The sequence below is a fragment of the Jatropha curcas genome, chromosome 10, assembly GCF_041381405.1.
Source record: "Jatropha curcas cultivar XTBG-Jc1 chromosome 10, XTBG_Jcur_1.0, whole genome shotgun sequence".
Lineage (NCBI taxonomy): Eukaryota > Viridiplantae > Streptophyta > Magnoliopsida > Malpighiales > Euphorbiaceae > Jatropha > Jatropha curcas.
The window spans coordinates 3210281-3226949 of NC_143160.1; the positions used below are offsets into that span (position 1 = coordinate 3210281).

The 16669-nt window shown below is 35.5% G+C and overlaps 3 protein-coding genes across 6 annotated transcripts; all 3 read left to right on the top strand.

Annotated features, from left to right (window-relative positions):
- Nucleotides 1-939: 939 nt before the first annotated feature.
- Nucleotides 940-7673, top strand: ACD5 (Diacylglycerol kinase family protein). Its single transcript, XM_012235095.4, has 13 exons — nt 940-1564; nt 2508-2678; nt 2783-2950; nt 3061-3153; nt 3436-3528; nt 3940-4165; nt 4279-4305; nt 4510-4594; nt 5146-5295; nt 5567-5668; nt 6008-6385; nt 7070-7136; nt 7205-7673. The coding sequence occupies exons 1-13, from the start codon at nt 1361-1363 to the stop codon at nt 7340-7342; spliced, it is 1902 nt and encodes a 633-aa protein (XP_012090485.1). The 5' UTR covers nt 940-1360; the 3' UTR covers nt 7343-7673.
- Nucleotides 7674-7804: 131 nt separating this feature from the next.
- On the top strand, nt 7805-9532 carry LOC105648641 (derlin-1). The gene is made up of 7 exons (XM_012235097.4): nt 7805-7982; nt 8127-8262; nt 8360-8433; nt 8515-8608; nt 8683-8811; nt 8894-9054; nt 9144-9532. The coding sequence occupies exons 1-7, from the start codon at nt 7966-7968 to the stop codon at nt 9361-9363; spliced, it is 831 nt and encodes a 276-aa protein (XP_012090487.1). The 5' UTR covers nt 7805-7965; the 3' UTR covers nt 9364-9532.
- Nucleotides 9533-10706: 1174 nt separating this feature from the next.
- On the top strand, nt 10707-15776 carry LOC105648642 (U-box domain-containing protein 35). 4 transcript variants are annotated; one of them, XM_037636359.2, is made up of 11 exons: nt 10707-11044; nt 11202-11332; nt 11481-11721; nt 11937-12058; nt 12149-12270; nt 12390-12595; nt 13117-13436; nt 13530-13631; nt 13838-14266; nt 14443-15195; nt 15291-15776. In XM_037636359.2, exons 3-11 carry the CDS (start codon nt 11520-11522, stop codon nt 15471-15473), a joined length of 2439 nt encoding a protein of 812 aa, XP_037492287.1. In that variant the 5' UTR covers nt 10707-11044; nt 11202-11332; nt 11481-11519; the 3' UTR covers nt 15474-15776. The 4 variants fall into 4 exon arrangements, with proteins under 4 accessions (XP_037492287.1, XP_012090488.1, XP_012090489.1 ...); XM_012235098.4 differs by having other exon boundaries at nt 10707-10987; XM_012235099.4 differs by having other exon boundaries at nt 10707-10955.
- Nucleotides 15777-16669: the final 893 nt, after the last annotated feature.

A 16669-nucleotide genomic window follows, 5' to 3' on the forward strand; every position in this document is an offset into this window, starting at 1 on the left:
TTTGATTAAGCATGACTATAAATCTTTCAATTTCTTCTTGATTATTCACTAATTAGATATCAAAGAATGACTATAAATAACCCAAAAGGTCAAATTTATTTTCTAATTTAACTTTTCTTTTGTCTTTAATTTTCTTATTATAAAGTTAAATTCATTTGGTTTAATTTTCTGTTCTTCTTTGATTTAGATTTACTTGATTATAAACATCAATTAATTGAAAGTCAACTTGTAATATGTGCAACAAGCATTGTTAAACCTTGCTTATTGATGAACGACATGTGAAACTATTATTTGTTAAGTCATTTTTTATGAGGGATCCAAATGAGCCGAGCTCAATAATGATTGTTGTAATTTGAGTCGAGATTGATCAAAGTGCTTTAAAAATGATTTGAGCTCAAACCAATCTCAAACAATACTATGTATTAATTGAGCCAAGCCAAAATATTAGCATATTTAGCTCGGCTCGGTTCATTTTCACTCCTAAACATGTTGATGACCGGAACTTGTTGTCACCATGAAACATAGAAGCCGCCGTTCACGGGCCCGAAGAAAATCCAATCCTTTTCCGTCAAAACAATAATAGCATAAGTAAACGACAGGAAATTTCTGTCGTTTTTATTTGTGGCGGAATGACCGTTGGACTATCTTTTTAACAAAATGCAAGTTCAGGTTTGGATTCCAAAAGTAAAAATTTCAAAATTTGGGCCTTACTGTGTAGAGCAAATCTTGGTTTGGATAATAAGACTGTGGGCTGCTTACCAGTCCGACCCTACCCACCAGTCAACAATTGGATTCGGTTTAGTGGGTTAGATTTAGATACTTGGAGATCGGGTTGGAAGTAAGGCGGATATGCTAGTATTTATTTAAAAGTACACGAAAAGTTCAAACTATATCTGTATCAAATACCCGATTTATGAGCTCCACTTTAATCCAAATGAATGAAAAATAATTTTCTTCTGAAATGAGGATAAATAAAACATTAACGATGACAATTTTTTATTAATTTGCTGCATGGGATGGGTGCAGGAAAGTCTTACATTTCTATTCATATTATTACTAAACATACCAGAGTAGGAATGGGGACCCAAAATATTGGTAAAACTGATTGGATCCGGATTTGTAACTCGGATTTATATAGTTATGTGCGACCATTTTTTTTCCATGCTTAGTCTCCAATTAGATAATTCGTCATTTTGTCTAATAAATCAATAAAAGATCCTGATTCGGAAAATGAGATTGTGAAAGTTTTCACTGAATCATTTTTCAAATCAGGCTGAGTTCATACCAGAGAACTCAGAATTTGTTGAATTGTATAAATATTAGTAGCAAAAATAAAAAGTTCAAATTTAAGTCTGTATTGATGGAAATAAAGAGAGATGACAATGGTAGTAGTAGCAGCTGTGGAGGAGGAGATAAATCTCACCTGAACAACGTAGAGGTAGGAGATGGAGAAGCATCATCACCGCTTTTGAGGTCAACTGTTTTTTTGGATCACGTTGGGGAAGTGTTTCTCACTCTCAATTCTGGTGGGTTGTCTTGGAAATTGCTAGATTCCTTCGATAATGTAAGTACCTTGGTCAGGCATGTTTAGTTCACAGAAATCAGCCAAAATGTTTTTATCTTTTTAATCATATTGAATATTGTTTTTTGCAAATCAGCTTGTGGGTCTATTTGGTCATGTTTTGTTTTCAAATGAAAATCTGAATTGATTGGTAAAGTTAATTCTTTTAGTGATTCCAACAGCGAAATTTTTCTTCTCCTTTTTTTTTTTTTTCCTTGGGATAATGACATATATGAGCTCAGGAATTTTTTGTTTGCTTTGTGACTGCATTGATTTTCTAGGACTAGGAATTATCTGGTTAGTAGTCAGTACCTGTTTTGTTTTGACGTTTTATGATCCACTGAGGACGAAAAGGAGCTTGTTTATTGGCTTTGTTGAGCTCATTTTCTTGATGCTAGATGGGACAAGGAGATTTGATAACAAATTTAAACTGAGAGATTGTTTAAGAGTTTATGTTTAGTTTTCATGACATGGTTTTGATATATCACAGCATAAAATGAGGTTGTATGTGCTAGTCCTTAGAAGTTTGTTTAGAGGTTGACCTGGAGGTTGATTTTGCTCCCCTTTCCATTTTTTGGTTTCGCCTATAACATGAAGTTGAATCTTGGGAATTCAATAGAATCATCTGGAAGTTGTTCTTCTTCTATTCTTTATTTCTGTGAAGTCCCAAATTATCAGCAAATTGGCATTATGATCTGACCGAGCATGCATAAAGGATTGATTGGAATTTGGACTGATTTCTGATACATCATATGAACTTCCATTCTCTCATTTCTTTCTTTCTTTTCCTTTTTTTTTTTTTCTTTTCTTTCTGAAAACAATTAGAAACTAAACTTAGCTTATGCCATGTAGATGTTTTCTCTGGATGTTAGTATTATGCTTATCTTTTTTTCTTTTTTTTTTTTTTTTTGCAACTTTCAATTTGTGATTCTTTTCAAACTTTCAGTTACAGAATGAATCAACTTGTTTGGGAATTAAATTTGTTCCCAAAGTTGCAACTGAGATAAAATTTTCTGATGTTTATGGTGTGGAGTCCATCAACTATGGTTTGATTCATGGATCAATTCACCCTAATGTTGGGAAGTATATTTTGAGTCGCAAGTCTCATGAATCTCAGGTTAGTTCTCAATTTCTCATTTCTGTTGTTTTTTATGCACTGTTTTCAAATCATGTGGTGAGTACACCTGATTTATACAATTTTTTTAAATGAAACTATTTCAGATGCATCGCTTTAAAGTACATGGTGTCCAAAAGTCTCAGACTCAGCCTTGTCTGTGGGTCCTGACCACTTACACTTTTGGTCACAAGGATTCTGAGACATGTCAGATGTGGGTTAATCAAATTAATTCTTCACTGAAGATAGAAGTGGAGAGACCAAAGAATCTTCTGGTTTGTTCTGCAAGTAGTTAATTGCTATGTCATTTGTGTTTTTTCATTTAGCTTGTGAAGGCATAAATTAGTTATAAAAATGTTTCCAGATTTTATTTCTTATTGATTAGGTTTTCATTAATCCAAGGAGTGGCAAAACAAATGGCTGTAGGACCTGGGAAACTGTTGCTCCTGTTTTCTCACGTGCTGGTGTTGAAACAAAGGTACATGCTTAGTGAATCTCTAAACAGATGTTCTCAAGTTATGTGAAATCTCGTCAGCATACCTATAATAATCTGTTATATTCCTTTTCCTCCAATGTTACTTTGATCGTGATCTCCTGCACTTAAATCAAATGGTAAAGGTCCAAGGTGTCATGCAGCTGAAATGACTATGGTCTATGAACTGCTTATGCCACCCTGAAGATATAAGTAAATGTTATATTTCCGGAATACATAATTACTTGTGATAAACTTGGTTCATATTTCTTTTGAATATATCCTCAGGTGGTTGTGACACAGAAGGCAGGACATGCATTTGATGTGATGGCATCTCTTGCAAACAAGGAACTGAATTCATATGATGGTGTTATAGCTGTAGTAAGTTTCAGGATCAATTTATTTTATTTTCTAGTACTAGGCAGTAGTTGATTCTAAGATTTTGAGGTCGATAGAATAACAGAATCCCATGCAACCACGGTGACTAAAGTGTATTGACATCCTCCAGATTATTGAGATCTTTATACTTAGTGTCAATGTGGTGTTTGGTTCCATTTTTACTAGTTGGTTAGCACTTTCATAAAAAGAAAACACTAATGCTGCCAGTTGGCAAATGTGTGATGAGATCCTGATGTAACTTTGGGTGAATACTTGGCTGCTGAATTTAATGCAGACCAGGCATCTTGTATCCCTAATATGACCTCTTAAGGGCTCTTCTGTTTCTGCATTATGCTACGTTTATTTCAACGTTATTTTCTGACTGCTGATCCTTGCTATTTCATCCGCTTCCAGGGTGGTGATGGTTTCTTCAATGAAATCCTTAATGGATTTCTTCTTTCTAGGCATAAAGCCCCTTTCCCACCATCTCCTTCAGACTTGCGGCATTCTGATGAGAACAAAGGCAACGGTTCAGTCCATGAGTCAAATGAGATGTGTCATGGAACTGCTTACGAAAATGGAGACAGTTCTCCTCTTATTTCAAGTTCTACCTGTGATGGACCAGAATTCGGTAGTTTCAGTATGTACCTTAGCAACTATATATCCATACAAGTAAATATCTGAGTTAAATTGTAAATTTCTAATTGTACCAGGTGGTTTTCTAATGTATTACTGCATGATCTAAAATTACAGGATCTGAAGATGGTCTTTGGCACTCAGGTTAGTAAGCTCCAAATCAAGCTACATGATATTGTTTACTGAAATATGATATTCTATAATTGTTTATCCCACTCCAGCAGCATCATAACAAAAAGCTGATCAAGCCAGTACCAATACTTGCTTCTGCAAATTTAATGTGTTCACCTGCATTTAACAATGCATAGTATGTGATTCTTATTCTTTTGTTTTTCTGGCCACCGACAGATCAAGATGTCGAGTTTCATCACCTCAGGAAACGGTTTAGGTTTGGAATTATTCCTTCTGGTTCAACAGATGCAATTGCGATGTGGTATTTTCCTGTTATCTACTTACTGACATCTCTTATATTTTTCCCCAGAAACTTGCTTTCCAAGACTTAGGTATTTGGGTTTCATCTGGAAATTAAAATACACCCAATAACTTTGGCTAGGTGGTTTTGATAGACCAGCAGCTTCTGGTAATATCTGTGTCAAATACGACTCTAAAATCTTGTCCAAGTTTGTTTTTTGCCCATAAAATCATTAGCACTCTCTAAATTAATAAATGGGAATAAGAAATGGGAAAATGTCCCTTGATTCCCTTGTGTTTATGTGTTATTTGCAAAACTTGTTAGTATGCACTGAAAAATTATATCAATCAAGATCATAGCAAATTATCAGAAAACATAGCTTCCCCCACCCCTCTTCCTCCTATTTTCAAAAAAGCCTTGCCTCATCGTTCTGTGGTGAGTCAATAGAAGATGGGATATGTGTCTGGTTCTAGAAATAGTTGAGTCATATCCTTTCCTTTCCTTTTTAATTTTCTCCTCTTTTTTTCTAGATGATGCAATTAAGTATATCTATTAAAATTTCTATTTTGCAGTACAACCGGAACACGAGATCCTATGACATCTGCTTTGCACATTGTCTTGGGCAAAAGGGTGTACCTTGATATAGCTCAAGTTGTGAGATGGAAAACATCATCTACATCAGATATTGAACCTTGCATACGCTATGCAGCTTCTTTTGCAGGGTAGTTTCCAATTGTTTTTCTCCTCTTCTTTTATGAAGGCTGGCCTTGGTAGTTGGTCTTGGTCTATGCATGACCTGATGGCTGATGCAAGTATAGCTAACTTTTTTTTTTTTTTTTTACCAAGGCCTGTCCTCCTTTTATTCTTGAACCTCTTGCAAATTTTTAGTTATGATGACTGGAAATTGATGGAAAGAATAAATACACTTTCCTTTTCACGTTATTAAGATGCTTTTTTGTGTTACTCCATAGTTCATCCATTTATTATTTTCAGGTATGGATTTTATGGAGATGTTATAACAGAGAGTGAAAAATACCGCTGGATGGGCCCCAAACGATATGATTATGCAGGAACACAGGTGTTTTTGAGACACAGGTAATTCTTTCTTCTTTTTTTTTTTTTAGTTTTTTTAACCCTTTTGCCTTGAGCCTCCCCAAATCTGAACAACTGTATCTATTTATCAGATTGTGTTTCTCATACAATCCCATGGCAGCCTAGCCATCCAGGGTAGATTTTATTTCAAATTTGAATTAAACCAATTGAATTTTCTCAGGCCTTCAATTATTGGTATTGTTGTATTCTAAACATAGGGTGAATTTGAGCTGCATAAATTTCTGGTTGTGATCGACATGATTAATTGATTATACGATGTGAGTTTGATATCCATAATTTCTTTGCTCTTTTCCTCATTGAGATTCTCTTTAAGTTGTTCAGGTCGTATGAGGCAGAAGTAGCATACATAGAAACTGAAGCAGAAAAGAAAAATCCAACAGCTGAGAAAGGTCATCTACTTAGCAGAATGAAATCAGTGTGGGGTCTTGAAAAGGATAGAGCGATTTGTCGCATAAACTGTAGTGTCTGTAACACAAAGCCTGTTTACACGTCTACAAGGAGTCCCAGGGCAACACCTTATTCACGACCGGAAGAAATTAGATGGCGAAGACGCAAAGGAAATTTTCTTAGCATTGGTGCTGCTGTGATCTCTAACAGAAATGAAAGAGCACCTGATGGTTTGGTGGCTGATGCTCACCTTTCCGATGGTTTCCTGCATCTCCTGTTGGTTAGAGACTGTCCTCGTGCTTTATATTTATGGTAATTCAAAACCTTCTTCGGTTTCTCTTGTTAGCTTGGTCCACTGGCAAATCCAACTCAAGTGCTAACTCAGGATCTGCTAAAATTTTCTTCAAGTTGTAACCACTTTGCCCCCTTTGTTTGTGGTGTTAAATACTTTGCCCCCTTAATATAACTTCCCAGCTTCGCCCCTGACTTGGTTGATAAGGTAGAAAGTCGTCTGGGTTGGCACAGATGTTTGATCTATTTAATACTTATCAATTGAGATTCATGGATTGCTGGCAACAAAGTTTACTTCAGAGGATATACAGCACATTTCTGCTTATTATATTTTAGGTTAGGCATCTGAAATAAATTAGGCCTACAAAGAGAATCAAAAAAGATGATAACGTGATGCTATGCATTTGACCAAGCACAAAAGAAATCAACTTGCTTGCTGTTTGTCATTTTCCTCCAATTAATCCCTTAATTTGTTTCTAGTTCAGAACTTTATAAATGAGAACATCCATAAATGCATCTTATTAAATTATTCATCACATAATTGCAGTCTCAGCTGTATGTCAAGACATGTACAGAGATGGCTGCTTATATATTTTCAACTCTCTTTTATCATCTATCTGATTTTATTAATGAATCTTGGATTGCTTTTGCCTTGCCGGATAACCTTAATGCTTTTACGTCATTAACCATGATCAAATCATGCAGGCACCTTACCCAGCTTGCAAAGAGAGGTGGAAGGCCCCTGAATTTTGAGTTTGTGGAACACCATAAGGTCAGTTGACTTATTTGGTCCAGTATCTCAATGTTTACGAAAACTTTCTAACTATTTTGTTTCCACAGACCCCAGCGTTTACATTTACTTCTTTTGGTAAGGAGAGTGTCTGGAATTTGGATGGTGAGCTCTTTCCTGCACATAAACTCTCAGCACAAGTATTTCAAGGGCTTATCAGCTTATTTGCATCTGGTCCTGAAGTTTAGCTAGACTACCTTCCAGATGGATCTCGCAGTCTGTAATCAAGTTATTCGATACTGCAGTTTTGTATTCGGATAACTTCGCAAGCAGCCTCAGCATCAGAAATAGTGAACTTTTATGTTACTATACACTTCTTTGGACAGATTTCTAAAATCAGTAGTAAGATTAGGGATATGATGTCATGTTGTAACTTATGTATACTGTACACAGTCAAGGAAACATGAAGAGAGTGAAAAAATAAAAGAAAAGGAACAATTGAATGTTCTGTAACCATATGCAAATTTACCTTTAACGTTAACATTATTGAGTTAAAGGTTACTTTTCTCTTCTGTTGCACTTGGTTTTGCGAGTATTATTTATTTGAAAAAAAAAATTTCAGTTTTCAATTTGTGAATGACACGTGGCACTTATGCAGCCCTGGAAGATGATTAACTTGTTCTAGGGGCTCTTGACTTTTAGCGTAAGACAGACGGCTCCAAGGGTCAAATTCTTGTTTTTTTTGAAGATTCAATGTTATGAGGCCCACCCCACCATTGAAGGTGTCAATGACGATGAACGCAATTAGTTGCTGCAAGATGTTTTATTTCTTCAACCCTTAGAAACCAACTACACTGTCAGTTGTTGCAAAATGTCTACACCAGCCGAGTAATCCCTCTTGCCCTCTCTAATCACATGCTTGAATAATTATATGTTCATATGATATTTATTTTCTAAAATATTATTATATGAATGAACAATCTTGTATGATTGATTAAATTGATTAATTCATCTGTTTTCGAAATTCATTAGATACTATCATTCTTTACCACCTGTAAGCAAGGCCTATGGGGTGGCCTGTTTAATGACCACGTCCGCCTACTATCTGGGTCTTTACAACCTCGGGAACATAGCACTTTTTTACGAGGATGTAATTAAGCGGTTCCAGGTACGTATAAATCTATAGATTATATATATATATATATATATATATATATATATATCCTGGAGCTCGGTTGTGCTGATGTAATAAATTAAGTGTGCAGGTTTGGAGGTTGATTACCAATTTCTTCTTTCTTGGGCCATTTTCATTCCCTTTTGCATTTCGTCTTATAATTATGTAAGAGACGATATGCTCATATACTACAATAAATTACCTCTTGATTAGCAGAGGAATTTATCCAAAAGTTAAATTTTGCAGAGCAAAATATGGGGTTTCATTGGAGAGAGGACCTTTTGATAAGAGGTCTGCAGATTTTGTATGGATGTTCTTATTTGGAGCACTCTCCCTTTTGGTAAGTAATTAGATTGGTAACTCTAAAATTAAAAAGATACTATCATTTTTACTCATGTTTTTGATATCATGTAGGTGATGGCTGCTATTCCTCTGCTGTGGTCTCCTTTCATGGGAGTTTCCCTCGTTTTCATGATCATCTATATATGGGGACGCGAGTTCCCAAATGCACGTATCAATTTATATGGTGTTGTCTCACTGAAGGTAGCTTGGGAATTACTCTTGTTTAATGTTGATACTTAAACTACATTTCTGAATGGGACTAGTAATTGATTTTGAAATGAAGGGATTCTATCTTCCATGGGCAATGCTAGCACTGGATCTGATTTTTGGGAACCCATTGAAGCCTGATATTCTTGGAATGATTGCTGGACATCTGTACTATTTTCTAACAGTACTTCATCCTCTTTCTGGTGGAAAATACATTTTGAAGACTCCTTTCTGGGTGTATCCTCCATTTGTTTTGTTTAAAAACCTGTTCTTGCTAATGATTTTGGAAATTTTATTTGCATAATCCTTAACTTTCTTCTTCCAAGTCACAAATTGGTAGCATTTTGGGGTGAAGGGACACAAGTGAATGCCCCAGTGCAGAGCGATCCTTACGCTGGAGTTGCTTTCCGCGGAAGAAGCTTTCGTCTCAACGGTACCAGGACAAGCCCTACACAGGAAGAAGCACAACCAACAGGACGGCCTAATAATAGTTCAACTGATGGAGTGGCTTTTCGCGGAAGAAGTCATCGGCTTGGAGGCCAATAGGATCCTTTTCTTTTACGACTACCACTCTCTGCATCGAACCATGACTTCATTACCTCGATGAAAATTAATCTTATAATAATAATAATGTTATTATTATCTATGATGTTCCAAATTTGTTTGTTAATGTAGACAACTATTAATATTATAATAGTCAAAGTTTACGATTTAAGAGCCTGGCTTGGTTTGTATAAAAGCCCAGCCTATACCCAAAATGGACAAGCCCAGCACTCTATCTTAGGCCCAAATGCTCATTTCTCTATACCAATTTGGTATTTGTAATCTAATTTTATTATTTTTAATATTCAAAATTAGATTAAAATTTTACTAATAGGACAACGACTTTGACCCGGTCTCACTCTTGACTCTCCATTTTTGGTCTTTGCCCTGTATTCATTAAAATATTTATTAAGTCACCAACTCAACAGGTTCACATCGTCTTCGTCAATTTTGACTCTGTAAGAAAAGAAAATTCCTGATTGGCAGAAATTATTTTCCAGGAAAGATTACCTTTCATTTCATGTGATGAACGGTGCAAAAAAAGACTGTTGTAGTTCACTGGTTTTTTTTTGGCTGTATTGAAGAAGAAAGAGACAAGTTTATCCCTGATTTGCTTGGAAAAGTCTCAGATAAATACAAGGGTGGTTTAGTATTATCAAAATATTTTTGCTGAGATCCCAACGACTTGTAATCCAAAAAAACATGTAAATCATTACCTTAATCAAAGATTAAGAAAAAATTAAAATTTGTTCTTTTCCAATTTTATCTTTACGTTTTGGTATCTCATTACCAGCAAGCATTAACTATTTTGAGAGTTTATAAAAATGTAATTTAGTCCATTGCAACCTTTTTTTTTTATTCAATTGAAAATATTTGATTCTCTCTCTCTTAATTTTTGTTTATTTTTCTTTCCCATTTGTTACAAATTATTATAATCTTATTTCCCTTTTTTGAATATAATTTTCACTATTATTTAATATTCATCTCTATCAACCAAGTCATTATTAATATTGTTTAAGCAAGATTAATCTTCTCAACGTAACAATCGTACTTAAAGTCACTTGTTTAAAGTAACCAAATTCATTCTATTTAGATTAACTCTGCATTGGTAATCAATTTCATAACTTTAATTACCTTGATCCTTACATTAAAATTTAAATTTTGATAAAATAATTTAATGTGAATCATTTAATTAGAATAGAATAACATGAATCATTTAATAAATTTTTTAATTATTTATTGATTAGCTCAATGACACTTGAAATGGTACGCAGGTAGTGTTAATTAAGGAGTTGCAGTTGAACAAACTGTTGAGACGAAAAGGAAAGAATTTAATAGTGAATTTGAAATTTGGTATCAGACAAGAATTGTCCCATGTAGAGAAAAAAAAAGTTCTATAATACAAGAAAACCAAAACAAATTGCCTGTTAAATAATCGTCAGATCACAAAGTTTCAACGAAACCCAGTTCAACTTGTTTTTTGTTTTGTTTATTTAAAAGATAGAAAGAGGCAAAGAGCATGAACAAGAAGTCACTGTCAGAGACGAGTTAACGCCTCACGGCTCGGTTGCCTTGGATATTGGCTTTATTGTAAGGTGCTCTGGTTTTCGTCATTGCCTCCGCTGAAGTAATCAGAATTCTTGATTTATTGATTTATTCAAAAGTTTGAATTTGATTATTGAAGGCATGTGAAATGATGTTCTGAATTTCTTGTTTGTATAATTTCTCTGTTTCTTGTTTTCTGACTTTCTTTGGCCATTTCTTCTTTTCTGCATCTTTCTGTTTTCTTTCAGTTTTTCTTTTCTCCTTTTACTTTGGAGTTGAATATCATTGCTTTGCAGGCTGAAGTGAAAACTTCATTTCGAAGTAGTTAAATTCTGGGATTTTGGTGGTCAGAATACAACTTATTTGCTTTTAGAAAGTTGTCGCCTTTTGCAGAGCAAAGGATATATTCACAAGATTTCTGATTGAAGTAAATAAATTTATTATTTTTCATAATTTCGCAATTCTTTATCGTTTTCTCTTTAGACATCATCTTCCACCTCTTTTGCAGTGTGTGTTGAAATGGTTGGTTCTGTACTTTCTATTTTACGTTACTTTTGCTATGACTTTTCTTGCAGCGGCATAGACAATTTGGTGCTACATAGAACTGGATAGTAATGGAGGGAAATGAAATTGTCGAGTCTGAAAAAATACTTGGTTTGCCTCCTGCCCTGCCTTTAACTGTTGGAATAGCTATCAATGGAAGAAGTAAAAGTAAATATGTAGTGAATTGGGCATTGGAGAATTTCATTCGCGAGGAAAAGGTTGTGTTCAAGTTGTTACATGTCCGCCCAAAGATTACCGCTGTCCCTACACCAAGTAAGCTACTTTTCTCGAGAATTCTTATATGCATGATGTTAGTATTTTTGCCAATGACTTGAACATACATTGGAAGGATTTTCTATTGTTGGTTTTCATGGGAATATTCCCTAGAAAACAATTTTAGACATCGAATTTGAGAAAGAGAAAGATTAAGCGACTCATAATTAAACTTAACTATCTCTCTGGCCATCTGGTTTTTGTTTTCTTTTCAGTGGGCAATTCCATTCCTATATCACAAGTACGTGATGATGTAGCGGCAGCTTATAAGCAAGAAATGGAGTGGCAGAGAAGTCAAATGCTTCTTCCCTTTAAGAAAACTTGTACTCGGAGAAAGGTCTCTCTCTTTCTCTCCTCTGTGTATTAATGGTAGGAATTTTGTGAAATTAACGTTTAGAAACTAGAACTTTAAAATCCTCACGTATAGGTGCAAGCAGATGTAATCATAATTGAGTCGGATGATGTGGCCAATGCAATAGCTGAGGAAGTAGCTAAGTGCACTATCAAGAAGCTTGTTATAGGAGCTTCTTCTCGTGGCTTGTTTACGAGGTATGTATATAACACCCACATTGATTTGAGATAGAAAACGAAAGTGGTCTGACCATAACTATACACTTGTTTTGGATTCTTATTTCCAATTTCTCCAGCTAACAAGGCAATTGTTTCAGGAAACTCGAGGGGAATATTCTGTCCTCTAGAATCTCTACTTGCATCCCACTTTTTTGTACGGTGTATGTTGTTTCAAAAGGAAAATTGTCATCCATCCGACCATCTGACTTGGAGACGAAGGGAAGTATTGGAGATGACACTAGTGTCACTAGTTCTTCTACTAATAGTAATAGCTCAACAAGTCACATTCTGAGCTTTCAAACAGGTAATTGTACTTAAGATTTGAGCTGCATCTGTGTGTGGTGAATGCACTTAACTAATCTGCTTGTACAAAGTACTTTGTAGGGTACTTCTTAGGGGAAGGGTTAATATAAAGATTCAAATGTCTCATTGGCTGTTGTCTCTGATAATACTGAATGGAACTGTAATATTTTTCTTTCCTTCTTTTTGTTCTTTGGAACTTTTAATTGATCACGAGTCATTAGTAAAATATCTGATATTAAACCCGCATTAGATTCCTTTGCTGCATCCATGATGATTTGATGCTAAACAATCAGTTAATTCTCATTTTCATCTGTGCTACTTTTCTTATGGTTCTATTATTGTAAGAACTTGCATATATTCAGGTCCATCAGCATTCCGCTGATAATCAACTTCGTGTATCAACTGTATAATTAGCATTTTTTTCCTTGTGATACACTCACTCTGCTATGAATTCCAGCAAAAGAAATACATAAGAAACTTGTTTCTCTCATATCTCTGCTTCTGTTTTTGTCTAACATGCAGATGTCTCAGTTGGCTCATGCTGCCAATTCCATTCTCCTTCTTTACCGATGCAGCGCTTCCAAGCTCTCTCAACTATAAACCAGGGCCTTCTTCACGCAAGAACAAATTCCATTAAAACCAATCATTCCAGACGCCAGTCTCTGGACACAGAGGAAGGGAAATACAGAGCAAGTTCTTATCCCAGTAGTTCGGAAATTGGAAATACACTCAGCCGGAGTTCCAGTTGGAAAAGCTTGCCAACTGATTACCAGTCATGGGTTTCTGATCAAGCTTCCTCCTCAGATGCACTTACAGTCACAGATTTTTCATCTGCAAGTGAGGTAGCATTGGCATTTTCTTTTGGCTTCTTCATCTGGTGCATGTGACCACTGATTACTGAAGTTAAACATTTTGCTTTTTAATCTTATATGCAGAAAAATATTGACTTTGAGCTAGAAAAGCTGAGGATTGAACTTAGACATGTCCAAGGAATATATGCTATGGCTCAAAGCGAGGCTATTGATGCTTCTCGTAAGGTTAGTTTTGGTATCCTTGTTTTGGTGAAATTCAAGCATGTAGTTCCTTTGGTCAAGATCCAACGGGATATTCAGTTCCTGTCAACCAGAAATTAACTCCTTATACGTCATTTTGATTGATGGGACTTGTTCTAGTTTTGTTTTTGAATTCCGAATCTTTGTCTTTCAAAATAGATTGATGTTCTTCAACCACTTCTTTTTCTCAGTTGAATGATCTTAATAAACGCCGTCTTGAGGAAGCAATAAAGCTCGAGGAAATAAACCATAGGGAGGAGGAAGCTAAAGAATTAGCAAGACAGGAGAAGGAAAGGAGTGAAGCTGCAAAACGGGAAGCTGAATACATGAGGGAATGTGCTGAAAGAGAAGCTTCACAAAGGCAAGAAGCTGAGCTTAAAGCCATGCGTGAAGCCAGAGAAAGGGAAAAGCTTGACAATGTTCTCTCTGGTACAGTGCAGCAATACCAGAAGTTCACATGGGAAGATATTGTGTCTGCAACCTCATCATTCTCAGAAAATCTTAAAATTGGGATGGGAGCATATGGAACTGTCTACAAGTGTAGTTTGCATCACACGACTGCAGCAGTGAAAGTTCTTCATTCAAAAGAGAATCGCAATTCTAAGCAATTTCAGCAGGAGGTATGGGAAGTCTCATTGCTATGGAAGAAAATATAGATCTTCACTGACAAGAACAACATTACATAAAAAAAAAAATTGTATAATGAAATTATCTTACACTGGAAATTGGAGCTGTCCTGACTCCTGACCCTTGAATTTTAAATTAATACTTACTTTGCTGTCTCTTGGATTTTCAGCTTGATGTCTTAAGTAAAATTCGTCACCCGCACTTACTTATCCTCCTTGGTGCTTGTCCTGATCATGGTTGCCTAGTTTATGAGTATATGGAGAATGGTAGTTTGGAAGAGAGGCTACTGAGGGTGAACAATACACCATCCATCCCATGGTTTGAAAGGTACCGAATTGCTTGGGAAGTAGCCTCAGCTCTTGTTTTTCTTCACAACTCCAGGCCAAAGCCAATCATTCATCGGGATCTGAAACCTGCTAATGTCTTGCTTGATCGTAACTTTGTAAGCAAAATTGGTGATGTTGGGCTTTCAACAATGCTTCATTCAGATGCTTCCTTCGCAACCACTATGTCTAAAGACACAGGGCCAGTTGGGACGCTTTGCTACATAGATCCTGAGTATCAAAGGACTGGCTTGATTTCTCCAAAATCTGATGTTTATGCCTTTGGGATGGTAATTTTGCAGCTGCTGACTGCAAAACCAGCAATAGCACTCACACACATAATGGAAACAGCTATTGAGGATGGTAATTTGGCGGAGATTTTAGATTCATCAGCTGGGAACTGGCCATTTGAAGAGACAAAACAATTGGCTTTACTGGGACTAAGTTGTGCAGAGTTGCGCCGTAAGGACAGACCTGACTTGAAAGAGCAAGTACTTCCTGCACTTGAGAGATTGAAGGAAGTTGCTGATAGAGCCCGGAATATAATTTCCAGTGCTCAATGCACACCTCCTAACCACTTCATCTGCCCAATACTTAAGGTAATGTCTACACAATTTTCCAAAAAGTTAAAGTTCTTCAAAGTATAAACAAAGTAATCGTGTTGCTGAATGTGGAACTTTGGTTTCTTTTACAGGATGTAATGATGGAGCCTTGTGTTGCTGCTGATGGATACACTTATGACCGCAAAGCAATCGAAAAATGGCTCGAAGAGAATGATGAATCACCAATAACAAACCTGCCTTTGTCAAATAAGATTGTCTTACCAAATTACACACTTCTGTCTGCAATCATAGAGTGGAAGTCCAATAACAAATAATTGACTTCCTCCTGTTCACTGTTCAAGTGGCACATGAAGGAGAATTTTGTAAAGATCCCTAGCTTGAATTGAATGGTTTTTTTTTTTTTTTTTTTTTGGGGGGGGGGGGGGGTTGTAAATGCATTTTCTAGTTAATACCTTTTTGAAAATTGAGAATATAGCTTGTCAATGACGTTGTACATAATTATTTTAGTGGTTCCAGTATGAAGATTTGAGAGCTTTTGAACTCAGAACTTGGGTTAGGGTTTTGAATTGGTCTCATTGATTCATTGATTCGAGTAGATTGTGTTTCGTTTGATTATATCTGTCTCTACTGTTCCCAAAATTGTGTTTCGTTTGATTATATCTGTCTCTACTGTTCCCAAAATTGTAAAGTTCACCTTGCCAATTGAGTTGATTTAAATCTTAACATCAATCTTTTAAATTTTACCAATCAGATCACATCGTTAGCTACTGGCACACAGCTAAAGGAACAGCTTTAGATCATTAAATCGTTGTGTGGAAGATGACATGTCGTTTGCTAGGTAAAAATTCTTTTTCTAAATCATTAGAACGACAGATCATTGGGCTTGGATGCCTGACAAAAATACTAGATTTGGATAATTTTTCATGCCCAACTGTAATTTGTATTCTACAATGAGTCCGATTTGACTCGGCCTGGACTTGGGCCGCAATTTTAACCGAAGCCCATGGGATATTATTAAAGCTCGTTCGGTATCCGCGCGCTCAATAGGATTTGGAGACAAAAAAATTTAATTTTTTTTAGGCTGGATTCTAAGATTTTGTAAAGAAAAACGCGTGGTCGGTGGATGAGAGGATGTTGGAATGTCACCCATCGTGGTCTATGTTTCTTTTTCCGTTAAACCAACCATCCAGTACCAACGTTACAATAGATTACTTCGAATTAATATTCGAACTACTGATATAATCTATTAATCCGAATTTAGATTCGAATCTTAAATATTATTTAAAGAATTCAGCGCCTTGTTTTACTATATCAATTGGATATATATATGAGTAATTAATAAACTGAAATAATATTATATTCATCATAATAAATAAATTTCAAATTTAAAAACTCTTTTAATTACCATAGTAAATATGATTCGAACTCAAAAATTTTCGTTACATTGAAAATTAATATATAGATCGCATTATTATAATTAATTATAATTTATTAAAATTTGGTGTGATCT